This window comes from Zingiber officinale, chromosome 10A (genome assembly GCF_018446385.1).
Source record: "Zingiber officinale cultivar Zhangliang chromosome 10A, Zo_v1.1, whole genome shotgun sequence".
NCBI classification, from domain to species: Eukaryota; Viridiplantae; Streptophyta; class Magnoliopsida; order Zingiberales; family Zingiberaceae; genus Zingiber; species Zingiber officinale.
Window position 1 is genome coordinate 26111574 of NC_056004.1, and position 15246 is coordinate 26126819.

Below are 15246 nucleotides of genomic sequence, written 5' to 3' on the forward strand. Positions count from 1 at the left end.
ATACTAGTTTTTGAGGGTTCATAGGGATGGATTTGAATTATATATGCTTATTTTTGTGATGGAAGTAATTAATGTATTGTATTTGAAACATGTACGATATTTTAAATATTGCTTTGATGTTAAAAACGAATATTGATTTGTTGATAAATGAATGAGTTTGTAAATCTTGAATGTATCGTGGATGATCTGTAATGTATCATGGATGATTTGTAATGTATATATCGTGATTTGTAAATGATGATGGTATATAATTGTTGAATGTAATAAATGAGTTTTTGAATGTTAGATCGATATTTGGATGTAAACATGATTTAAATATCACAAATATGGAGATCATGCTAAAATTTTAGCTAAAATAGTGACGGAAATTTTAATTTTGTCACTAATTTATTAATGAAAATTGTAATAATTAGCGATGTAAATTTTATTTCTGTTACTAATTTAGTGACAGAAAGAAAATTTTCATCAGCGATAGAATCTTATTTCCATCGATAAATAAGTGATTGACTGAAAATTCCATTGCTAATGTCACTGGTGACCTAAAAATTTGCGACGGAATTTCTCGGTTGTTAGATGCAATTAATGACCAAAATTTCAATCACTAATCGTGATTAATCATGTAGTGACAAGTCAAGTCTGAAAAAGAAAATCAGTAGAGCCAATAATTTTTGTCATACGAGATGCAACTTCTGCCCACACATTTATTCTCTCTCGGAAATCTTACTCTTACCAACTTGTCACAAGCTGAAAAATTGACAAATGACCTACTCAAATTAATATAAATTCCCCTTTCTGAAAAAAAACTTCTTATTTTTCATGTCCATTTCTTAAGGAGTATGATTCACTTTATAAACACCTAATATAAATTGCTGACAGGAACAACTTAACAGACAATTTATGGTTTCCAGATCTATTATTTAATTACTTGGTTTGATGATCATGGGGTCACAAATAAATACATTAGTAAACAAAAGTTTTTCAGCTGTCTTAGGATTTCTGCTACTCTGACACTTGCATTCAGATCTTTAACACTTTCTGGTTGGCTCCTATCTAAAATTAAAATAATTAAAGTTCAAATACGTCGAAACGAATAGACGAACCAGAAGCATGCTGTCAGTGTTCCAGACGAATCAATCCTCCATCATCGTGGTGCTCCAAGAATTATAAAAAATGGGCCAAATAAGAATGAGCCACCTTCTTTCTTTCTTTCGATTCATCCGCAGGCGTTTACAGCTCTTATACCCAATTATATAAAGCAATAATTATATTTTATCATATATATCTAAGCCAAAAAGTCTCATTAATTAAAAATTAGGAAAGAGGCTAAAGGAGAAAGCTACCGCATGTAGAATATGAGAAGAAAATAGAGGCATTACGATGACCAAGAGAAAGTTCCTGGCCTTTCATTTCCCACCGGATATGAAAATTTTCAAAGGTCGACTCGCAGGAAGTCACCATTTTCATGTGTTATATAAAATTTTGAATACGATAATATATGGGTAAGTAGAAAAAAATTCCTAATCACAATCACAACTTTGCATGCCATCCTTAATCACAAAAATCTTTGTTTCCACTCCCTGTATGTAAAGTATTACTTGTTTCAACTACCTCTTGCAAATATTGTTACCTAAATTGCCCCTCAGCTTTTTAGGTATAAAAAGTCTAAAAATGAGTATGCAGGTGGTTAAATTCAGCACTTTACACTAGAATTCAGTACTTTATACTAAAATCGAGTATATTTTCTATCAAAATTAGCCCTCATATTTTTATGGTACAAATAGTCTAAAAATAAGTATAATTCCTATCAAATTCAGCACATTAAACTAGAATTGAGTATATTTTCTATTAAATTGAGCACGATTTTTTTTCTTGTTTAATATAATTTCTCGTAAATTCAGCATCATTTACCATTTAAAAAAAATCTAGTATATTTTTTTTTTATCAAATTGAGTATCATTTAAAGAAAATCTAGTATATTTTCATCCAATTGAGGTGAAAAAAGAATCGTACTCAAATTGATAGAAAATATACTGGATTCTAATTTAATGTACTGAATTTAAAAGGAAATATACTGATTTTTAGACTTTTTATACCGAAAAGTATCATGGACAATTAGTTAAATATATTTAACTAGGGAGTGGAAACAAAAATTTTTAGATGGGAACTGCATGCAAAATGAATTTATGATTAAGGACTGCATATAAATTTACCCAATATATATATGGATTCATTTTAAATTTTATACGTTAATAGGAAAAGGAACCTTTTACGCTTCTTTTCATTCTCTTTCAACCTGTTTTTTTTTTGGTTGAGAAAGAAAGATGCGTTTTTGTAGTATTTGTTGTTCCTCTTTCCAAAGAACTGAGTCGAATTCCCCCGTAAAAATTGGGTTTTTCATTTATCCCGTAGTATAAGAAAAGAAAAGGAAAGGAAAAAAAAAATCCCTTACCGTGTAATTAAGCATTATGACGCATGAATCATGAGTAGCTCCAATGGCTCGACGTGGCCCTCTGGAGTTCACTCGCCATATTCCTTCTCTCTCTTTTTCTTAAGGTTTTTTTTTCCAGCTTGCATTGATTCGAGCTTGTTCTCCCTCTTCCTCGGAGAATTTATTCAAACAATTCCGTAAAGGCTTCGACTTGTCATCGATGCCTGTCTACTTCCATGATGAACCGGAGTTGCAGGCCGTCGATGGCCTGCAGACGCTCTACGTCATGAATTCCAGCACCTTTACTGGATACGACGATGCACCAGCGGCGGCTCCGACGAATATACTCCTCAACACGACGATGAGCAATTCAGGGAACCTGATCGATCAACAGCGACAGCACTTCGTCGGCGTCTCTCCTCAACCTGCGCCAGGGTTACTCCACAACCTATGGAGTGAGCCTTTCCCATCGGATACGGCTCGGCAAGAAACGCTCTTCCTCAGCCTGTCCCGGAATGAAGTGGCAGCCGCGCCAGTAGTTATGGCTCCGGCGATCGCCGAGCAGGAGAAGAGCTCTGCGTCTTTCCTGATGGGATCCAAGTACTTGAAGGCAGCGCAGCTGTTGCTGGACGAGTTAGTTAACGTCTCTGACGGAATTAAAGATACGAAGATCGGAAAGGGGACTTCTTCAAGGAATCCGGCAGTATACGGCCGCGACGATGTGGCAGCCGTCGCTGCAAATCTCACGGTCGTTGAAAGGCAGGAGCTGCAGATGAAGAAGGCCAAGCTGGTAGACATGCTCGAGGAGGTATAATTGATAAGCATTACCATCTAGATAAAAATCTAAACTTTTCTGGTAAAAAAACAAACTTTACTCGATTCGTGTGCAAAATTTTCAATTTGAAGGTGGAACAGAGGCACAAGCAGTACCACCACCGAATGCAAGCCGTGGTGTCATCGTTCGAGGCTATCGCCGGCTACGGATCGACGAGAGCCTACACCTTGCTCGCCTTTCTGACGATATCAAAGCAATTCCGATGCCTGCGAGACGCGATCGCCAGCCAAATCAGGACGAGTAGCAGGAGATTGGGCGAGGAAGATGGCAAGGTCGGAGGGTCGAGACTTCGCTTTATCGACCAGCATTTCCGGCTGCAGCGGACCCTGCAACAGATGGGGATAATGACGCAGAACAGTTGGCGACCACAGCGTGGGCTGCCGGAGAGTTCTGTGTCCATTCTCCGCGCCTGGCTCTTCGATCACTTCCTTCACCCGTGAGTTAACAATCCTTAGACCATATTTCTACAAATGAAATTGATTCATATGTATTGCAGATATCCGAAGGATTCAGATAAACTTGTTCTGGCTAAGCAAACAGGGCTCACAAGGAGCCAGGTACTTGGAATGGTTCACATAACAGATTTTCCTCTTGAAATAAGAACTAAGCACGCTGAAGCTATGCCTATATAATTTTTCAGGTGTCAAACTGGTTTATAAACGCGAGAGTGAGGTTGTGGAAGCCGATGGTCGAAGAGATGTACATGGAAGAGATCAAGGAACATGAGCAGATCAAGAATAAAGAGAACGATCCGAGAAAGAGTACTGATGCCAATAGAAGCTCCACTTCCAAGCCCAGTGACGCAATTGAAGAGTCAACGTCAACCAAAAAAGCTAAGAACAACAACTCCCTGCTCGGATCAATTAAGGCAATGCCGGAGGAGACAAGCAACCAAGAGCTATTGATGAGGTTCATTGCAGGCGGCGCCACCGGCCATGGCGGCGGTAACTATGGAGCATTTCCGATTCGCGAGGTTGGAGGAATTGATGCAGAGCAATTGGCTCCCAGGTTCTCCGGCAACGGTATATCCCTCACTCTTGGTCTGCAACACAATGAAAACCTCTCTTTGGCAAATGCGCAAACATCTCTCCTGCATAGTGAGAGAATATGGGAGGGAGGATGGAGATGAGCACATCAATCTCCCAGTGACCGGATGATGCACGGTACGATTCTGTTGCTTGTAGAGCGTGTCGATGATAAGCGAAGGGAGGTTAACTTTTCTTTTTCTCAAGAAAGTTTCAGGTTTTAGTGTAGGGAAGAAGGTTAATTAATGATCGACGTCAGAATGTAGGATTGATGAGCGTAAGCAGAATGGCGTATGTATATCATTGCATGCCATTGAAGGAGAAAATAAGATGTAACATAAATTGCTCTGCGCATGTGCAATGATAATCTCAACTCTACATTGAGTTATTATTTTATCATTTACTTGTATTTTAATGATTATAAATTAAGGCCACAATGTTGATTTCTTAATCTTATAAAATATTTTGGACAAAATAATTGATTTAGCACGCGTACTCTATATATCAATTTTTTAAGTGAGAAGGAGGACCTACGTGGCCTATTTATTAAGAAACATTGCAGGCATACTCTGACTAATATATCTTTTGGTTTTCCTATTCGACCCATTCTAACTAGGCGTGGATGATATTGAATTTTCATATATAAAAAATTTATATCGTACCAAAAATTTGAGATACTAGAGTTTTAATATATCAAATTTTTAGTATATTAAATTTTCAATATGTTATAAATTTTATATTGAATATTTTAATATACCAAAATTTGGTACGGTATACCATCTTTCGGTACGACATTATCTCCTACACAGTTATAGTAATTATGATTTCTTAGCTGCTACAACTATAATTATTACGACTTCATAGCGGCTACATAGTTATAGCAGCTACGAAACTATAGCTGTTATAACTGTATAGTTGTTACAATGTATAGTTGCTATAATTATGTAGTAAAATTCCGAATATCATAATTTTTTACTCAAATATCAGAATTAGTTGATTTTTTTTAGTCGAAACTCATTCAGAGATCTATAATTCAAAAAAAAAAAACTATCTCATTCTAATATCTGAGTCAAAAATTATAATTTTTAAAAGTTTGCTAAACAATTGTAGCAATACACAATTGTAGCAGCTATGAACCGGTAGCTGCTACATAATTGTAACATATACGAAACAGAAACTGCTACAACTGTGTCGTAACTCTCTGTTCGTAACTACTACAACTGTGTAGTAAACTTTCAAAGGTCCTAGTTGTAATAGCTACACAACCATATCTGTTACAACATGAAAAATAATTGCTGATAGTATGTTATCTATGTATTGACTATTGACGAGCTAGGAAGAAGGAAAGGTAGTTTTCCACAAAAATTAAGTAAGACTATCACAAAATTCAGCACTACTATTTCAAAATAAAGCATAATAGTCATCTCCAAAGTAGTTTTCACAAAATCTAGCACCATCACAAAAAGCAACATTGTTATCACAAAATTCAGCATAACAGTCATCCTCACCAGCTAGAAGAAAAAGAAGCCTCACCCGTGAGAAGAAAAAGAAGGGTAAAAGGGATGGCGACAACCGAATTAGGAAAGGACCATCGCTTGCTGGTGATACGATTCTGTTTTCGACTTCATGCGGGTGACACAACGTAGGCGCAGAAGATGATACAAGAGACACTGAGGGAGGAGAGATAGACAAAGAGAGGGATAAGAAGAGAGGAGGAGAGAAAATCACTCATCGATGGTCTCTATCGAAGCCGCGCGAGGGTTTAGGGAGGAAAAGTGGCTTGGTTTTTCGTTGGAGTCAACGGCGATGGAGAAAGAGTTGGGAAAAGAAGTTTTTTTACCTGCTGAGTCTGATAAACTCATTTCCCTTACAATTTTTAAAAAATAATAAATAATTTATATTTAATCTTAATTTCTTTTCATTTTTTTTTATGTCTAAGTCTATTTGGCTAAATCCAAATACAACTTTTAAATTTAATAAAATAATAAATAATTTATATTTAATCTTAATTTATTTTCATTTTTTTTTATGTCTAAGTCTATTTGGCTAAATCCAAATACAACTTTTAAATTTAATAAAATAATAAATAATTTATAAAAAAAAATATATTAGATATTTTGGTATATACCAAAATGCAAAAACATCATAAATTATTGATACCAAAAATTTTGATACCGTATAATACTGTACAGAACTTTTTTGTTATACTAAAAGTTTCAGTATAAACGATAAATATCAATATGGTATATGCGGTATACCAAAATTTTCAATATTTTCCCCATCCTTAATTCCAACCCTACCTCTATTCTGATTAGGGTGGGAAAAAATATTAAAATTTTAATATACCGTACTGAAATATACTGATTTAATAGAATATCAAAGATTTTAGTATGATATAATACCGCACCAAAAATTTTGATACGATATAATATCATACCGAAATTTTCAATGTCAGTATTGGTATAAGATGTATATTGAAATTTTTGGTATACTATACCGATACAAAAATTTAACTATGTATGAAATTTGTATCACACTAAATTTAGTACGATATCGATATGGATTTTTATTATACCAATTTTTTTGATACGATATAAGATTTAAATTTCGGCATACCTTACTAAAGCATCCCTAATTCTTCCACCATGCTGATGAGATTAAAGTACTATACTCTATTTGCCTCTCTCATTAAAAGAGTATGAGCTGCTCTCGCGTTCCTAATCAAATTGGAATTCACCCTCTAGAGAGGTCATTTGGTTATCCTGAATTATTCCCTTCATCTTGTTATGGGAAGATAGTGAAAAGTATTTGGGATGAGCAAATCACTTTTGTCATATTAAAAGAGTATAAGCTACCTTGGGGCTACGATATAATGGTTAGACCTCCAAATGCGGATTTTAAAAATCTCAGGGTTGAGATTCAACTATGATAAATTGTAGGAAAGTTTTCTTCCAATGGATAGCAGGCCTAAGAAAGTGAACCGGCTTAATAAAATACTACCAGTGCCTCATGATTTACCCTAGTAACTAGTGTGAAACTTCCCTAGAGTAGAATTAATCATCCCTAAAATTAATCAATTTGAAAAATTAATCAATTCGAATAACGGGATATATAGTGTCAACTAAAAAAATAAATAATAATAAAAAATTAAAAGAGCATGAGCAGTATTTTCCTGTTGTATCTTTATCCTCCTCCTACATATTTATTCCTCCTCTTGCATACCTTCTGGCCATGTCTAGCTTATTTTCTTTTATCACCACCACCATCTCTTTACCGTTCATCCATATCAAAATTAGTCTTCTTTGAACCCTCCTATCAAGCTACATCCATGTCTATCCAAGCTATTGAGTTCCACCTAATGTTTCCATTTGATTTGGACAAAAATGGACTATGGTCGATTTGAGAAAATATTTTTGCAACCGCATCCTTTTATGCACTATTTGTGTCCAGGAAACACCGGTGATGCAGCCTCGATGAACACGATCGGGTCATAGCCCTCTTCTTCGTCCCTGTGCATTCGACACCTCTAAGGATCCTACTATGCCCGTAATACTACAATACTCAAGAAGTTATAGCACCCGACTCTGCAACAATTGCTAGACTTTGTAGCCCGATAGCTCGGCCACACAAGGTAGTTCATCCATATAAGGCAACTTGACTATACAAGGTAGCTCGACCATATAAGAAAGCTCGGTTTTACAAGGCAGCTTGGTCATATAAGATAGCTAAGCCATATAAGATAGCTCGCTGACTTCAAGTCATATACTACATCTGCCATGGGTGGAGCCACCCTTGAGCTAGGGTGGGCTCCAACCCCACCCATTTTTAAAAAAATTACAATTAAAACTTTATTTCAGCCCCACAATAATTTTATTTCAATCCATATTGCCCCATTGTAATTTTTTTTAGCCTTTATTTCTCCATATTGCATTGTTGTTGTCAAAATTTTTAATTAAACTTAAATTTCCCCTTATTTCATGGTTGCTTCACAACGGCTTCACCTCCTCACATGCACTCTATCTGCCACACGAGCTGCTAGTGTCGCCGCCTTTCTTGTCCCTCCTCTTAGGCGTTTGGCCGCGACTTGATGAGCATAATCGCGACATTCCTTTTCCCTATTAGTGCACTATATCTGTGGGACCATCTCCACAGGCACTGCCCCCAACTTTGTCGTCACTATCTTCCTCCCTGACTATACTGCATCATGTTTGCTGCTATCCCCGCTGATAGTTTTGTCGTTGTTGCTCTCCTTGCTACAAGCAACAATGACTCCACCCTGTCGTCATGACTCAGCGGTGACCACCGTCGCCGGAACAACAACACCAAAGATCAGCCCCAGGTAATTTTAAATCCTGGCTACGCCTCTAACATCTGCCTCATTGAGCCTCAAACCTTCAACAATTCCTAACGACCACAATCACTATACACTGCAGCACAACCATCCTTGGCAAAGCAGTCTGCATCAAAGGTGACTCCTAGTCAATGGCTTGACTATATCAAGGGTACGGCTCCGCCGTTCTTTCCCAACTTAGTTTTGCTCGGCCAGCCTCCCGTGGTTCCAGACTTGTATGGCGATCTACGTGGATGTCCTCTTCTCTCGGCTATACACCATCAATTGAAAAACAACATCCAAAAGACTTTTGAATTGTTGAAAATATAAACTAGATTAGTTGAGTCAAAGGTATTTAATATTTTGTGCATGAATATTGGAGGTCTTTTAGAGGATTTATGAATGACTTTTCAGATGATACATGTATGTCATTTATTATTGATTCATATATTTGTGTAGATATATCGTCGGTATTCCATATAAATACCCTATGTATTTAACAATTCAAATATGGAAAAGAATAATACATATTAGTTTCCTCTAGTCTTGAGTGTTATAGTTTTTATACTCTCAATCTTCTAACAAAGTGGTATCAGAGTCCACCATTTGTGTTTAGAGACAAAGTTTTAAGGAAAAATGTCGAATGAAACCCCATTTATTGTTCCATCCCTCACCAAGGAAAATTATGATAATTGGTGCATAAGAATGAAGGCTTTGGTTGGAGCATATGAAGATTGGGATCCTGTAGAGAATGACGTTGATGAAAATGAGACATCCGCCAAAGAAAATGATCAAAAGGCGCTCATCCTCATCCTTCAAAGTTGGGATGAAAAGATGTTTGAGAGAGTTGCTGTAGCAACTACTTCCAATTAAGCATGGGAAACTCTTTAAACTTCATTTAAAGATGTTGATAAAGTGAAGAAAGTATGCCTCCAAACATTGAGAGGAGAGTTTGAATCTGTACGTATGAAGGATTCTGAATCCATTTCGGATTATTTCTCAAGAGTATTGGCTGTCACAAATCAATTGAAAAGATATGGAGATGATATGAAAGATGATCGAATTATTGGAAAATTTTTGAGATCTTTGGATCCAAGATTTAATTATATTGTGGTTACTATTGAAGAGTCTAAAGATCTAGGCATCATGGTCGTTGATGAACTTACTGGATCTTTACAAGAACACGAAGAAAGATTAATAAAGCTGGTTCAAGAATCAGTTGAACAAACTTTGAAAGCAAAGATATCATTGAAGAACACAAACCAAGACACGCCCCAAAGAGGCCACAGACGTGGAGGATCTCGAGAGCATGGCCAAGGTCGAGGTTGTGGTCATGGAAGAAGTGGACGAGGTGACAAAAACACCTCATATAATAATGAGACAAGTCAAAACTCCAATCAAAGAAGAAATTGTGGAAGAGGTAGAAGTCGTGGAGGTATCAAATGAGGTATGACAAATTTGAAGTTGAGTGTTTTACTTGTCATCGATCGTCTTAGGCAATATTCTTGGGAATGTAGAAATAACATGTAGAAGACAAATAATTTTGCAAAGAGCAATGATGCAAAAGAAGATTCAAGCCTTACTTTGCTTCTAGCTCACAAAAATGATCAAGACGAGAATGAGAGTACACAGTATCTTGATTCCTACGCAAGTAGCCACATTTTGATAGATCGAATGGGTGCGATAGAGGGGGGGTGAATATCGCGTATTTAAAACTTTTCTTTTTCCTTGAAATTAGAGTCATGCACAGCGGAAAGTAAAAGAGTAGACAAGTTTGTTTACTTCGTTCGGAGTCTAGTTCGACTCCTACTCGAAGGTCTGCGGTTCTTGACCGCACCGATGGGCAATCACTATAACCCTTCTTTCCGAAATCTTCGGAAAGAAGTGGATCGTACAAATATAAATATGTAAGATAGTAACACTCCTACTATCTTATATGAAATTAAGTGCAGTACAAATAAAATATACCGATAGTAGTAATTAAAAGTCGAAGCTCGGTCGGTACTTCCGGACGGAGTAGCTTGCAGGACTGATGAAGACTTGTAGCGCAATACGTATGCAGAGAAAAGCTTTGAGATGATCAGAAGTGTTATTCCAGCCACAGACTTCAAGCCTTCTTTTATAGGTGTAATAGACGTTCAGTCGACCGATCCCACTGTTCGGTCGACTGAACTCGCTCCCTTCCTTCCCAGCTGGAGTCTGACACTGGCTCAATCTTTTACATTTACTGATCATAAAGGGTTCGGTCGACCGATCCTATTTTTCGATCGATCGAACAGTGACCTTCCCTGTTCGTCAAGATCTTGAATTAATGCATCAATAATGTCTTCATTGTTAGGTTGACCGAACCTCTTTTTCGGTCGACCGATCATGCTATGATACCATGTTTGCAAGCCTGATCTATTTTGCCAATTTTGCCTATTCGGTCGACCGAACTTTTTTTAGATCGACTGATAAAATGCCTTGATCGGTCGACTGAACCTCCTGTTCGGTTGACTGAACCCTTGGTGAAATGAAGGTTTCTGAGTGTTGGTCGCGTGGCCGCTAATAGAGCCTGATTCTGAGCTCTGAGTCAAACGTTATGACCATTTGAAGTTCAAGGGGTCATATGATTCTGCAACATAATATTCCTTAAAATAAAGTTAGCACAGTTATAATACATGAGTAGTAATATTAGATAGTAGAACTGTCTTGATCTCAACTTGGAAACCTTCCCAATTTCTTCAGTTGTGTAACGACCCGGCTTCTACTGACTTGGCTGTAAGGCCGATCGCTACAGTTATGCTGTGCTAAACTATTCCCTGACCATTACTAAATCTAAATGCGGAAGCTGTGCTAATTAAAATTTTGCTAAGCTGTTAACATTTCTTGGTGCTACGTGTACTAAGGAGTGTAATCTAAAGTATACCTAACATATACTACATCCCCTATGGTCAAGGAACTGAAATATATGTTTTTCAGCTGTTATCAGACCTCCCAATCGATCCACGGATCGATTGGAATAGTCGGATCGATCCAGGAATCGATCTAGACGGCTACTGTATGCGGGACATAAGTTGGATCGATCCAGTGATCGATCCAGTATGCTACTGTGCCCGAGACGATAATTTGGATCGATCGGCTGATCGATCCAGGCTGTTCAATCGATCCAGTGATCGATCCCAGAGCTCTCTGTTCGCGACGGAATGGCTGGATCGATCAGCTGATCGATCCAGAGGCCTACTGTTCGCGGAACAGATTGCCCAATCGATTAGCTGATCGATTGGAAACCCTAGAATCGATGAGCTGATCGATTCGAGTTACTGATTTCGTGCCAAGTGTCTGATTTCAGCACTGTTGCGTGCCTCAACCACATTTCAAGTTCTAAGATGGCTAGGAAACACTCTAACGATGACAACTAACATTCTAACATCATATATTTAACATTCTAAGCACAATCTAAAGCATGGTTCGTTAGCTCATGGCGTTTATCATGCTAAAACAAAGAGTAATATAAATACTAAAGTTCATATGCTTAATTGAAATTGCTGGATCCCTAGGATCTTTATTCCATGTTCCATCCACACACATCCTCATCAGTGCATTGACCTCCAGCCTCCGCTAGTCCATCTTTCCTTTACCTTTATCTGCAGTATAAGGAAAATAGAATCTGTAAGCTTAAAGCTTAGTAAGAAACCATCTACCTCACAAAAATATGCATACGATGCATTCATGCTTTTAAAACATGCTATTTAAAACATATGCTGAACATGTAAAAGATGGCATGGCATACAATCATCCAAACATGTATATCGAACTAAACATAGAGTTATCATGTATATTCACAGGGAAAAACTAAACTGATACTAAGAACTGAGCTACGCTAATACTGAGCTACTGCTAGAACTGTACTGAATTCACGAACTAATTTGTGAAAGGTTGAAAACCATATATATATAGTAAGTTAAAATACTAAACATGCTGCTGATGGGCCCGACAACTGTACGTGCTATGCGCGCATCTCTAACTAGACCCGGGGTTGCAAGTCCCGAATTTAGTAGAGCTACTAGGTTATCTAAACCTAGGGACCGACTATGGGAGCCCAGCCCAATGGATATCTAATCCAGTACAGTGCCAACTGAAAAGTAAAATACTGAGTATAGCTAAACTGTTCTAAATTGCTGTTTCTAGGTTATCTGAACCTAGAGCTAGGTTGTCTGAACCTAGAGGCGACTGTGGGCGCCTACCCATTGGACCGTAGTCCCATATAAGCTAGAATAAACTGATCTACTAATTTAGATGCTTCTAATACATTCAACTGTGCTAATAAAAATGCCTAAGTTGCATTCTTTTCTAAGCTGGTTATTTAATTGAACACCTAGTGTGCTTTAACTCCCCTCTCTATTAGGGAGACTACCTTTAGGCACCCAACAACATCTAAACCTCCAACTGAAGGAGAAAAGACGTGTCCGGCCCATCTAAAGGTACTCACTAAATCCCTAAACCTGCGAGGAGGGTTAAATACATCCTATGTGTCGAAAACATACGCATATAACTAAACTAATGCACAGAAAATCAAACGGTAGCTATTATACTGCAGGTGAGGGGTTTCTTACCTTGTGTGCTAGATTTCTTACAAATCTAATCGCTAGAAATTCCGGTGGAGACGACTTCTCGACGATTCGCTCACGTCCACTTGCTCTACTCGTGGAGGGGAACGTCCTTGTGCTGAAATCGTCGTCGGAAGATGTCCTTGGGGCCCTAGGGAGAGAACCCTAGGTCTTCCCTTGTTGTGGCGCCGAGAGAAGGAGAGGGGAGAGGGGTTGGCGTCGGCGTGAGGTTTTGGAGAGGGGTTGTCGAACCAAGTTTTTTAAAAATAAACCAAACCCCAACTTAAATTTCCTATTTATACTAAGTAATTAATTCGGCCAAACCAATTATAAATATAATTGATTCTCTTTCCTTTCAGCATGGCCCTGCTGGGTTCACCGATTACTAAGGCTAACTAAAGGTTTAGCGGACCCGAGAGGTCCCGGGTTCGATTCCCGCTTAAGCCATTTTACTTTTTTAATAATTTTTGCTACTTCCGCTACTCGGAAAATTCTGGAAAAATGTCTAATAATTCCAGAAAAATCATAGAATATTTCTAAAATAGTTTTGAGAATTTATGGGCGTTACAAGTTGGATCAGCGACCTTAGGTTGTTCCTTTCAGGAACACGACCTCACTGTCGCTCCTGCAGTTGTATACCTCAACTTACCTGCCAAATATGGTCCTCCAAACATGTTTGGACTTTACTTGCTTAGTCTATGATCGCCTGATCTACTAAGACTTTTCCTGTAATACTATATTAATGAGCTAACAGCAATAATAATGCAGAATACAATGGTAAACCTAAACCTAGATTTACCAAGATCCGTTGGTCCGGTCGATCGCGTACCACCCCCTAGGGTTTTCTCCACCTAGCTTCACTCACCAAGACTCAGTATTCGGCTACCCAGGGATCAGGTCCTCCAAACCTATCCACCTGCTTCCACGATATACCGAGATTTCCCTTGCCTCAGTATTCGACTACCCAGAGATCAGGTCCTCCAAACCTATCCACCTGGCTTCCACGATATACCGAGATTTCCCTTGCCTAGCCTACAACTAGGACTTCCCTTGCCTAGCCTACAACTAGGACTTCCCTAGATCAAGCTCCATACTTAAACATATTTGTCTAACATTAAAACATTGGAGGTCGATTGCACCAACACATTTGTGGAAGGAGAAATTTGTTCATGAAACTTGATGAATCAACTTATGGAGATATAACTTTTGGCGACACTTAGAAAATTCAAGTGAAAGGAAAAGGTATCATTTTGATTCATTCAAAAGATAGGAGTCATCAATTAATTTCTAATGTGTTTTATGTGTCGGTTATGAAAAGTAACATTTTGAGTTTGGGATAATTATTAGAAAAGAATTATGATATTCAATTAAAAGATAAATACTTGATGTTGAAAGATGAAAGTGGAAGACTGCTTGCTAAGGTGCCCATGACAAAGAACCGAATGTTTTTGCTAAATATTAAAAGTGATGTTTCTATGTGTTTGAAATCTAGTTTCAAAGATTCATCATGGCTATGGTACATGAGATTTGAGCATTTGAACTTCGATGGATTGAAAATGATGAGCAAAGGAAGAATGGTGAAAGGATTGCCTTCCATAAACCATCCTAATCAACTTTGTGAAGGATGTCTTTTTGGCAAGCAAGCGAAAAAGAGTTTTCTCAAGGAGTCTTTAACGAGGTCTCAACATCCATTGAAGTTGATACACTCGGATGTGTGTGGGCCAATCAAGCCATCATCACTTGGTGAGAATAATTACTTTGTGTTTTTCATTGATGATTATTCTCGAAAAATTTGGATGTATTTTTTGAAGGAAAAAATCAAAGGTGTTTGGAACCTTCAAAAGGTTTAAATTAATGGTGGAGAAACATAGTGGATATCAAATCAAAGATCTTCGGTCCGATAGAGGTGGAGAATTCACATCTAATGAATTCAAGGTTTTTTTGTGAAGAAAATGTCATTCATCATCCCATAACGACTCCATACTCACCACAACAAAATGGAGTGGCAGAGAGGAAGAACCGAGCTATTCTCAACATAG

General features: G+C 37.8%; 1 protein-coding gene across 1 annotated transcript; it reads left to right on the forward strand.

Moving 5' to 3' along the window:
- The first annotated feature begins 2560 nt into the window (after window positions 1-2560).
- Window positions 2561-4687, forward strand: LOC122026227 (BEL1-like homeodomain protein 1). Its single transcript, XM_042584883.1, has 4 exons — window positions 2561-3236; window positions 3335-3699; window positions 3760-3820; window positions 3904-4687. Exons 1-4 carry the CDS (start codon window positions 2649-2651, stop codon window positions 4390-4392), a joined length of 1503 nt encoding a protein of 500 aa, XP_042440817.1. The 5' UTR covers window positions 2561-2648; the 3' UTR covers window positions 4393-4687.
- Window positions 4688-15246: the final 10559 nt, after the last annotated feature.